Source organism: Sphaeramia orbicularis, chromosome 6 (genome assembly GCF_902148855.1).
Source record: "Sphaeramia orbicularis chromosome 6, fSphaOr1.1, whole genome shotgun sequence".
In the NCBI taxonomy this organism is placed as follows: domain Eukaryota; kingdom Metazoa; phylum Chordata; class Actinopteri; order Kurtiformes; family Apogonidae; genus Sphaeramia; species Sphaeramia orbicularis.
The window spans coordinates 29,953,189-29,965,601 of NC_043962.1; the positions used below are offsets into that span (position 1 = coordinate 29,953,189).

Consider the following 12,413-nt stretch of genomic DNA (forward strand, 5'->3'; position numbering starts at 1 on the left):
GACTTCATTACAGCGCTGTCACTTTGAGTCGCCTGCGATGGCACGGTGCTCCACAGCCGGCTGTAGCACTGTGGCTGCCAAACCCCAGACTCACTCTCCTCCTGTCTAAGTGGCATGTTTACAGGATGTCTGCCCCCCTGCAGATAGATGTGGTGGAGGTTAACCTCCAGTCGCCTGCACAGTGCCTGTCTTCCTCTATAGCATAGATAAAGTCTCATGAGAACCTGAGATGAATTGTTTACCGATGCAAGGGAAAATATGTCTGATCAAAGGCCACACAGTGACAACTGTCCCTCCTTCCACTGTGACAAATGGTAATGTAGAAATTAGAATTCAGCGACAACTTCACACAGACAACAGGCTTGCTTTTAAAGTTTAATTTCTGTTATAATGCCCACAAAGGAAATCAGTGTTTATAACGGACAATCCTCAAGCTTGAAATATGTTTATAGCAGCCTGTTTCTCAACCAAGGAGAGCATCACCTCCAGACTGACCTCTGAACCTGCCATCCAGTAGAGAAGACATGAGCTGGCAGGCATTGCCAATGTCAGTGCCCAGAGCTAACTCCTTCGTTCTCACCGCCTGACTCATTCATTGGCTTTATGGCCCCGTCTCCTTGCCACCTCCAATCACAGGGCTCTGAATGACACATAGAGGAGGAAATGGGCTAACCACTCCTCTTCTAACCTGCATAGCAACAGGCTGAATGATCCTTCACTGTAAAACACAGTAGTAGTTTTCTCTCTGTCCCTAAGTGCATATATTTGTAAAGAATGTATTTGTATATCACAAGTTAAAGTAAAATATGTGTAAGATTTTTTTTTTTGGTGCAATACAGACAGTTGTTGGTTACTGTACAATGAAGGTATCAAAATATTATGTGAATTACACCTATGATTTTTTTTTTTAATTATTATTTATTTACCTATTGGTGTAATGTCACATCACTTTAGAGAAATTATTTGCTTGTGCAACTGTGGAACTGACTTCTTATCTAAGTTGTTTGCATAGTATTTTGTATCCGCCAATCCCCTGCACAAGGACACACATATATGGCAGTGACCTGTTACACATATCTGCTTTCTGCACAGGGTAGGTATTGCATATTAACAGTTGGTGCCAAAAAAAACCCCCACCATAGCTGATGTAATGTAAACAAGATAAAGAAAAGAGCTGATTTAAACAATGCAGTTTGTAAAATTTAAACACAGGATTTTTGTGGGCTGCAAATGTAATTTAGGCCTTAGGGAAACAGTGTAGTTGAATTAGATATTTTGGAGGTTTAGTTAAAAAGCTATGTTTACACTAAAAACTCCCTAAGGTACCATTACAGTAAATAAAATATATGTCTCTTTAAATAAAATTTACTCCAATAGACATGTGAGATTAATGTATTAATATGATGTTAATAATAGTAAGACGACATACGTAATATAATGTTAATATAAGAAAATGCAGTGCATAGTAAAGTAACAGTTTAGTCAATCTAATGGTTTTCCATTGCTATCTATTCAGAAATTATAGGTTTTAATAACCTAAGTCTTTATTTTGACAGGAAAATTATAACATGACATATAGGAGCCAAAGCTGCTGCTTACTACTGATGAGCAGCATGAACACGGTGTGTGTGGGTACAGTGATGCAATAGTTGACATACTCTATACACGCAAATGGACTCTTTCACTTCCTGTGTCATAACAGTATTGCAAAGAAAAGGTTGCTTTTAGATTTAAGATGTCTTGTCTGGCAGAGACACATTTATCAACTCTTGGGATGAAAACAGGCAGCTAACTGCACTTTGTGATTCTCTTTTTGTGTAATTTAAATTTGGTACAACACAAAGTAGTTTTGGATCAAGAATGTCTATTTTGTGTGACAAATAGGTAAGATCTCTCAAAGAGCCAGGAAAGGCTGCCTTTTTGCCATTTCCTTCTGATGCAGTTTCCATTAAGCACACCAGCTAGTCTTAACCAACCTAAACAAAGAGCTAGTTAACTTGTTAATGCAGGCTTTTACAGCTGTCTTGAAAGGCTGCACCTAGACATCAAAAAGCTTTGTAATGGGCGATCAGCTCGTGCTGGTTTCCCTGACATTTGATTGTCATTTTTGAAGTGTAAAATTAAGGTTGTATTACTGTTTATTTTCTCCTTGCATAATGTCACAGTTGGACAGAAGCTTTTGACTCTGAGCAGAACAATATAGAGCTCCATCACAGACTGCTGGCCCCTAGGTGACTGTTTTCCTTCTTTCTGCTCAGTAGAGTTGATATCAGTTATGTGTTTCTGTGTATATGTCTATAGGAAGCTGAGAGGCTTATTTGTTTTCCCCCTCGTTGCTCTTTGACTCGTTTCCCCTCAAACGTGTCTGAAACATTGTTATCTCCGGCCAGACGCCTTTTTCACAGAGAGTTATTGAATCATGTCAGCTCGCTGTCCCCTGAGTTTCAAATGCAAGCTGTAGAAAAATTAGCCATTGCTTCCGCATGACAAGTGGGATCTATTAGTGTGCTTTCGCCCCGCAAAGCATGAGCATCCAGGGGGCCGCTGGGGACCACGGCTGGCTGTGCGCTCGTCCGCGTCAGGCTCCTGGGGCATTAGACCAATGTTGCAGACAAGAGAAACAGCCAGAGTCACAGCAAGAACCGAAGTGGCTCATTCAATGAGTTGACACCCGAAGGGGCGAGGAAGGGCAGCACGAGGAGGGGCGGCCCATTTCCACCTCACCCTCATCCAGACCTGACTCACAACGGTCAGACTGGACACTTGTTTGATAAGCAGTGTGTGACTACACGCATATTAATGTATTTTCTCCTCTGTGTATTTTCTCTGCATTTCCTCTCACTCTTCAAATGAAAGTGAGGGTTGTTCTAACTGTAAGATTTATGGAATCTGTTTTGATTTGCTTTTCTTCACACTCACTGTATGTTAAAGCTGTTATCTGACTTATTCCACATGATAATGCACAATGAGGTAGTATTGTGTTAAACTGCACCAGGTCATTTGGCAATTTCATAACTTAATTTCTGTACATACAGTCCAGGGGAGAAATGTTCAGTTTTACCAGTATTTGGGTTAATGACAAGAGGCCTTGTATAAGACCTTTGAAGAGATGTGATTCACTATACTAAAATGTTATTTTATTACTTTCATTACATTGGTACAGTTTATAATTATATCTTTACTGCATATATCTATATTTTATATTCTATAATTTGTGATATTATACTATATAAATAAAACTGAATAGAACTGAATTGGATTGAAAGGCATGCCATTACCTCAGTTCAAAGATGCATCATAATCAATTGAATTGTGAGACCAGTGAATAGTCAGACCTCTGTTTGTAATGCACAGCAGAAGCCTTTCTCCTCAAGTCCGATTTACCTGATTACCAACATTAATTTATGAAGAATTAGACATGCAGTTATATAAAAAATTGAGGATGCAATATATCAAGAATCACGGCACATTCAAGTCACTGATAGGAGAATTGCAATTAAATCATGAGTGATGCCAGTGAATATTTACCGCACTAAATGTAACATAGTGTACTGCAGATGATGATAAAGAATCTCATACTTGAAGGTCGTCAGGCTATTCCTGTTATAAATTTAAAAAAGAGATGCTTTGTACACTTTTACATAGATTTTCTCTTTAACATAATGTTCCAGCTTTTTGTATTCTATAAGTGATTACAATGGTCTTTGTTCAAAATGTTATAACTGAGTATTTAAAAGTTAGATGTAAATTATTTTCATACTCTGTACTTTGTGATTTTTTATGAGATCTAAAAACTGTGCTTAAATTCACTTATTTTATTGTTTTACATTTTTTGTACATTATAAAGAGGTCCTGATTTCTATGAACCTACCTGTGTAAATAAAGGATTGACTAACTAACACTGAGGTCAAAGTGCCTCCATCCTGCTCTGGGCCACAGGCTTAGTCATGTGCTATGGTCCAATCAGTGTGGCTGCTCAACATATTAGCATTCCAAATGTTGTTTAAGTATGAATTTTCATTGACTGCCTGCAGAGGATACTTTGAACCACCTTGTCTAGGATGTTGATGTGGCATGGCCATAGGTCAGACACCAGCCTGCACATATAAACGCCCTAGGCCTGCCACCTCAGTGACCTTGGACAGTAGCACTCTTTGGAGCCACAGGGTCTTCTTCTCATTCCCATCATTTCTGTTAGTTACACATAAACAAATCACCATATGTATTATTCTGATGTGTATATAAACTTTGTGTTTTTAATATTATCCCATGATTTACATAGTTATTTTCTCTTTGCAGGTATCTCAGTAACAAAGAAGACGCACACCTGTGAGTACAAAGACATTTATTTATTTACTACAGCAGCTTTTAGGGCATGGGAAAAGCATTTCATTTTAACTTTACAAATTAATATAATGTCTTACTTAAGGTGACTAGTATTTGAGATATAGAGATTACTGCATCTTCATTTATGCATATATACATTATATTGTCTGACTGTTATTGTAGTGTGTCAGGGCCTTCATTTGCATCTGTCCCTTCACTGTCTAGCATTGCTGTTTCTCCTGGAGAAAATATGATAACCTCAGATAGGAAATTAAAATGCTGTGCAGTCTTGTGACTGCTAGATAATCATGCACAGTTGAAGCAGACAGTGTGGTAAAGCACCTCTTTGTTTTCTGCAATGTCTTGCAGCTGAACATCACGGATGTGGTGTTGTGTCGTGGCTTTGTAACCTCTAAGGGTGCATTAACAACCAAGAGTTTGTATTTTTCAAGTATAGATCATATCACTGAAATTGAAACATACACATACAGTACAAGATGCGTGTCTCCCACATGAGATACAAGGCTTCTCGGTGCGCTACAGCAGTACTACTCATGCTTTGTCTTCTTTAACCATCACTGCCTTTTCAATTTCAGTCTGCTCATGAAGAATTGATGAGCAGTCAAACCTGTAGAAATCAATGATTTCCAAGAGATTTGTACAATATTTTGACATGTGTGAAGTGCAATTGAAAAGGCATGTAAAAGCATTTTTGTGTAGCGTACTGCAGTGTGTGTATATGTGTGTGTATATCTGTGTGTGTGTTCATACCCCACTGTGTAAATGGTAGAAACTAGCCCTGAAGGCTATCCTTTCGCTCTGATCACTCTGATGAAACTTGTGGAGAGGGAAGGCCAGAGGGCTTTTCTGTAAGAGCGGTCGGAATGTTTCAGATTGTCAGAGGCTGCATCTCGCCCTGTAAAACACCCTGGCTCTTTCTTACATCAGACAGAAGGGCAAAGGATAGGATCCTCCATTCTAGACAGCTCTACCTTACTCAAACAGCCCCGTCAAAACAGCAGCATGATTGTGTGTTAAGCTATTTGCTTGTCTGGAGGGGCTATGGTGGGTTTTTTTCTCCCTTTTTTGATGTGTGTGTGTGTGTGTGAGTGAGTGTGTGCATATAAGTGTTTGCGTCAGGATATCTTCAAGGTAGAACAGAAATGCTTTGACCCACCATCTACCGCCCCACTATCTTAATTAGTGCGGCGCTAAGCACCTCTACACCGGAAGGGGGCTCAAATCAAAGAGCATGATTTAGGAGTCTTGGGTTCAAAGCCCTGGGCAGAGACTGGACTACGCTGTCTCATTTCAGTGAGAAATATTCAAATCTTGTCCATGTGAGGAAATCAAAGTAAAGCTCCTTAACAAGTAGTTGATTGCTGTGCCTCACAGACAGGAAGCGGCTGTAGAACCTCGTCAAAGCTGTGTGCACAAGAAGAAGTTCAAGGGCCAGTTAATGGTCACTGAGTATGTAGAGGGATGGTCTTTTTTAGAGAAGACTAGTGATTATATGGCTGTTGGAGTAATAATGAGGGAGATCACTCTGCCCTACATGGTTATAGTCAGGGTGTAGATCTATTTCTGTTCCCAGAGTGAAAACATTGGCTTCGCTACTACACCAGTGCACACTGCCTCTTGTAATGTGAGCAAGACAGTGTTGCTTGTGTGCATATGTAGGTGCATGTGAGAGTGTGTCTGGGTGTGTGTGTGCTTAGGAGGTCTTTCCAGTCCAACCCAGACCACAGGGATGGGCCGTGTCTCTGACTAACTCCCTACTCTGCCTGAGTGATCAAACTGCTGGAAGCTCCCTGCCATGCCAGTCCCCTCATCAATATAAATTACAGGGGCAGCTGTTCACTGGCAGCCTCTCCTCTCCTCTCCTCTCCTCTCCTCTCCTCTCCTCTCCTCTCCTCTCCTCTCCTCTCCTCTCCTCTCCTCTCCTCTCCTCTCCTCTCCTCTCCTCTCCTCTCCTCTCCTCTCCTCTCCTCTCCTCTCCTCTCCTCTCCTCTCCTCTCCTCTCCTCTCCTCTCCCCTCCCCTCTCCTCTCCTCTCCTCTCCTCCATCCACCTAACAGCAGTAATCATTGAGCCATCATAAGGTGAAGTATTCTCGATGAAAACAGATTTGTACTGTATATCATTGGTCCAGTGACTGTGGTGTTTTCTCCCATTTTCATGCAGTTATAAAGTTGTAGATATAGTGTCTGGGGCAGCACCTTTTTTCTGTCTCCCCCTCTTTTCTCATCCTGTCAGGGGCGACCCCTTTTTACTTCTTCAAAGCCATAACTCTTAAGACGTCAGCTGTGGTTTTTCTTGTACTTTTACTGACAGTTTTCATCCTTTATGTGGATTTAAAGTATGGGTTGACATATAATTAAAATGTCCCATCCAAGAAAAAGTCAACAACAACTTAATTTTTTTTTTTATTTATTTTTTTATTTCTTTGATGGTGAACACCAGATATGAGCCATCACCTTACCTCAGCGGTGCTTTGTTGCTGAGAGGTGAGTTTCTGTTCGGACCTGTTGCGAGAGATGGTGTGGAGCGTAGGATCAGATTCAGCAGCTGATTACACTGAGATTAGACGTCTCACCTCTAATCTACCATCAGCAGTCTGGGGCTCTGTCTCACAGCTCGAATAGCAAAGCGCTAGCTAACACATACACACAGGTCATGTAGCCAGGATGCTCTTCTTCGAACAGAGCAGATCGTCTGATTACCAAGAGCTAATCCTCTCTCTTTTCAACAGCTGTAGATGAACAATATAGTGGTGTCTGCTGGCTGTTTAGACTATGATGCACAAGAGGGCAAAAGGCCAGAAAAATCCACATTAAATTATGTATTTTCTACACTTTGCACGTACCCAAGTGTTAGTATTATAGTAATATATTTGCACAACAATAGCAAAATTATGTTAAAAATGACAATTCTGACAATTTCAACTACAAAAACAGAAAAACACTAATGCATTATCCTGACAGTTTACTGCATGTAAGTGAAGTGTGTGTAATATGTGCCTGGGTTTAAACTGGGAATAGACTGGCCAGAGGGAGGCAGTAGTACTAATGTGACTCTGGGAAAAGAGACGGCAACACACAAGGCTTCCTCTCTTCACTCTTGCAGACATGTTCTAGAGTCTCATTTTTTTTTCAGCCTATATTTATCTCCATTGTGGTGACAGACGCCTTACACTGATTGAGAAACATAGCCTCGCTCTTGCATCTTCATTTATTTGCTCGCAGCTTGCATTGAGTTTCTCTCATCAGTAATTCACACTCATACTAATAGTAGAGCCTATCTGTTTCAAAGGAACCAGATGAGTTAGATTCTTGTGCACTGTCTTAGAAAAACAGAATGCAAAGTTACTCACAGACTTGCACACACTTATGAAGAGATTCTCTCAAGTCATAAAGCAGGAGTTTGTAGATTTTTAAGTCTTTGAACATTTGAAACGTCTTTCTTTGTGATATAAAGAACTCTGGTGCATGTTTAGAAAAATATACTAACAGCGTTATTAATCCCAATAAAGCTTTTTGTATTCATGTGGCACAGTGACAGGCTTTTCTCTTTTAAAGCATCTGTTTTATTTCTTAAAGACATGGCAGATCCTGCTTAAATTTCTGTATTATAACACACCAATGCAGTGGCTCTGTGAGTTGCAGTATTTTCACTTAATCAAACATGAGATTTATGGTCCTTAATAGTGCTGTACATTGCCAATTTAGGAGAATAATATGTCCCAGTTGCTGTCTAATTTTGCTTGGCAACAGGCGCACTCCTGTGGAATCGCCCGGGGCAGTGTGAGTTGTCTCTGCATAGCTCAGTGTTCCATGCTCAGTGGTTGTTTGAAGGTATTTCATCACATTGTTGCCTTGATTCAGCTCTGTGGGGATTTGTTAGTTGCACTCATGTGGGAAGTGCATCCAGTACATTGTTAAGCTAGGGCTGATAATGAAGATCAGCCAGCCAGAGTCCCCTGAGCTACACGGAGAGAGATAGTCTAGTGAGACGCGCAGCACAGACATAGCGGAGCAGGACGAGCACACACAGCAATACACATAGACACAGAAGAACCATCAGCACAAAGCATACAACACTGTAGTATGTTAGAGTAAAACACACGATGCAGTAGCGCAGATTAATACTGAATGTTATACACTATTGTTCTTACTGAATTTATTCTAGGTTTGTAAAATTGGTATTATTACGTTTCAGTAGCAGTTGAGCAATAATAATCATTTTAATGTTGTTGCCTTTTTGTCACAATTGAAATTGACAACGCAGGGCCCCACTAAGCACAAATTCTTTTTCTGTAGAATGTTATTTGATTCTCAGCATGGTACCAGAACTCGTTGTTTCCTCTTCTCCCAGAGCAACACTGAACACCTAAATTGACACAATCTTTTTCTCCCTCTATACTGTAGGTTATGTTTCATCTTCCTCTGTTTGTTTGTTCCACAAAAAGAGTATTTTCTTTTTGGACATTTTGGTTTAATCTATAATAGACGGCTATTTTTTTTTTTCTGAAATAGGTCAGTGTAATCACAACAGTGAGGGATGGACAGTCACTGTAAAAGGGAAATCAATAGAGCTATCTATTTGTCGTAAACCAGGCCAGCATGATTTTTCTCAATTTTTATCTCCTGCCATGCTTTTTCCTCTCCAACACAATATGGCAGGTCCTCATTTTTCAGTAAAAGCATAATGTCTGCCATTTTGTAAAATTGCAAATGGCCTTTGTACACACTTTCTTTGCATAAGTTTCTCTGAGTATGGACACTTCTTTTTATCACCTCCTGGGGGTCCAAGGTGTTTTATAAGGAGGAGAGTGGTGAGGGGAGCCGTAGGGTGCACGACAGCTTTTTGTGGGGCTGGGGGTGCTATGCTTTTGTTGGGTCTTAATCTGGTTCTTCTCTTGGTGCTGGCTCTTTCAGAAAATTTGAGCCAGAGTGAAGAGAGGCCTCGTCTGCCTCCCTCACCCTTTCGCTTTTGTGTCTCACCCAAAACTGAAAGAGCCTGTCTTGAAGTGTTGTCAGACCAGAAAACAAAAGTAAGTGACATGTGACAAGGACACAATGCTTGGATGGGCCAGCCAAAGTAAGTGGCCCCATCTGCTGCAGGCGATTTTTCTTCTGCCGGCTGTCTGCCGCCTCAGGTGAAAGGGGCCAGGGTGCGCGGGCTGTGCTGAGATTGTGGCGTCTGCCAGGCGAAGCAGTTGGCATGGCTGGGAGGGCATGGCCGGCCTCATGCTAGCTGCGGTACACAGTCGGCCAGCCTTTGCACAAGTGCAGGTTATCCGTCACTCATCAGGTTTCCGATGCCTCATCACTTTCCCATGGTGTACACATTCAGCGCAGGACAAGAGTGTCAGCATGTAATGAAAGGTTTGATTCATGGAGGGCGACAGAGGCGGAGGTCATGGAGCTCCTCCAGATATGATCCTGACTGATGCTGATGGGGAAGCTTTAAGATGGGGGCCATAATTAAATGTCCTTGTGCCATCATCAGATTCCTCTGTCGCAGCCTTACACAAACTGTCCCAGCAGTTTATCACTCTAACACTGTGTATTATATATTATAATCTTCACTTCTTACTGAAATACACTTTAAAACAAATTATAATAAAATTCAGTGGGGCAAAAAAAAATCTTTTGTCAAAATTATTCCATTATGGATTTTTTTAGAATATGAAAAATCTGATGCAATATCATGCATGAATAAAGGCAAGTAAAATTAACATATATAATTTAATTCTTGAATTATTCAGCAGAATGTTGTTGAATAAACCATGCAATGAGTAAGATGTACCCGGTTATAATATTCTTTTGAAAGATGTTGTAAGAAAAAAATCATTAATGATTGCCACAAGAACAAAATATATATATATATAAAAAAAAGGCAGAGAGATCAACCCAATAAACAAGACCATGTCTCCGTACTAGGCTTTAAATGTTTATTAAAATTGAATTTGAAGTAACGGCTGAGACAAATAATGTCATTCTATTCAAAAACTAAAGCAGAAAAAAGTTCGATCTACAAAGAAGAAAGCAGAAGTGCATACAAAAGCTTTCAGTGATATTATACATTGACATTTGTGCTGATCGTATTGTGCACATTTTGTTGAATCTGCTTTATTAGAGAAATGCTGTTTTTTCCCCGTTGCTATTAATTTGTGTTTCTGTGGGTGTGCTGTGAGAACAGAGAGCTGTGGTTAACCCATTGTGAAGTTAGCCGTCATCATTAAGATTCTACAGATAACAGGCATGCGGATTTCTACTGCTCAGCATTATGGGATCCCAGACATCAAAGGCAGGTTTTCATTCTACTGTGTCTGCAGCACAGTGAAGAAAAAAAACAGGAAAGGAGATATGGAGTCAGGAAAATAAGGCAGATTGGGGAAAAGAGGGGAAAGCATGTATACGTTCCTGCACGTGAATCAGGTGACACAATGCTCTATAATATGTTTGCTGCCACAGAGGGTCCCTCCTGCGTAGTTAGCTTCTTGCTAAATTGGCGTCCTCTCTGATTAAGTGGCACAGTCTGTAATAACGCTGTGGCTGACTGCATGTTGGTTCACTTTAAAGATCAAGTTCATTTCTCACCGTGGTCATTAAAGTGCAGGTCTGTGTAATTCAAATCAATTCACTTAAGTTTTTTTTTTTTTTTTACAGTCCCCCCCCCCCACACACACACACACACACACACTTGCTTTTATTTGGAACAACACAGTGAGCCCAATTTTTCTTTTATACAAAATCAAACATAAATCAACTATCAGTGATGTTTTGCTATGTACAAATCTTTTAATGCTATTTCCACTGCTATTACACAGATATTACAATGAACTTCCTCTTAATTCAGATTACTTTTCTCTCAGCATGGTGCCATTATGCTTTTGCCATTACATCAGAGTGAGCTGTTCAACAGTGAGAGTATTGAATGTACAAGAGAGAGAAATATGCTGTTCTCCAGTATTGTGCTGGATTACAGAATCAAGGTCGACTCACAAGACACAGAGCAGCATTATCCCTTAATCCTGTGTTTTGGTTTCAAATAGCCTTTTTACACCTAATCTTCAGAAGTAAAATGACAAACATGAATACTGAGGTAGGTATTTAAATGTGCATTACCTGCGACGTTAAGGTCAAAGGCTTATGCTGACTTAAAGTGGCTCTGTATTTCAGAACACACAATCATGTGTTTGCCACATATTTTGTTGCGGTTTTGGTACAGAAGTCTACGGAGTCTTGTGATGAAATTCCCTCAGGCAGTTTCAGATGGATAAGTCTGGGAACTTTTTATCTATGCTATGAGTCATTTCTTGTTTGTTTTCCTTTTCTTGCATTAACACTTTGTAATATTTTGAATGAAGATACTATTTTCCTCTCCCTTTAACCTTTCGCCAAGTTTCTGTTTGCTGGCTGTACTTGGGCCTTGGGAGGACAAGCTTCACTGAGTCAACAGATAAAGTGAGTACACCAGTTACAGCACCAAGGCAGTGTCTCCCCTTGACCAGGCTGGTCTTAGTATGTCCGTCAGGCTCAGCTGTGGCAGAGCTGGAGGAAACTTAAAGGTGCTGTGAAAGACTAAAAGTGGGCCATCCACTGCTGCCTCCTGTTGACCTACCTTGTTCAGAGGGTCCAGGTACAGACTGATGACAGGACTCCTCCTCAGCGGACCACATTACTAATGTGTGAGGGTGCAAGAGGAGCACACCCAGTGATGAATCACTCCCCTGCACCCATGGCATCCTCATAAGTCAAGAGTAAAAGTGTTGAGAGTGCGCTCAGTAAAAGAGCTGCCCGTCCACCGTAGAGAAACTCCATTCAGGCCCCGTGGAAGAGGAGAAGGGGGAAGGCTAAGTGGTGCACGTCGTGAATAGCCTGAAGATCTCCCTCAATCTTGAGGAAAACATAAGTCCCTCTGTGGGTCACTTGTTTTTATAAGCTCATAGAACTTAGGAAAAGTTACTTTCATGCTTGAATAGAGCTGCTTTTTAATAAATGAGAGTAATCTACATTGCGCTGATCTGGACTGCCTCTCTGGACCAACTGCATTACCTCAAGTCACAGAGAGAACATTAAG

General features: G+C 40.7%; 1 protein-coding gene across 2 annotated transcripts in view; it reads left to right on the plus strand.

Annotated features, from left to right (window-relative positions):
- Nucleotides 1-12,413, plus strand: part of roraa (RAR-related orphan receptor A, paralog a) — a 186,796-nt gene that overhangs the window by 122,431 nt on the left and 51,952 nt on the right. For both annotated transcript variants that reach the window (XM_030137423.1, XM_030137424.1), the window contains one exon: nt 4,300-4,329. In XM_030137423.1, the coding sequence (XP_029993283.1) occupies nt 4,300-4,329 (30 nt within the window). The remainder of the gene's footprint in view (nt 1-4,299; nt 4,330-12,413) is intronic.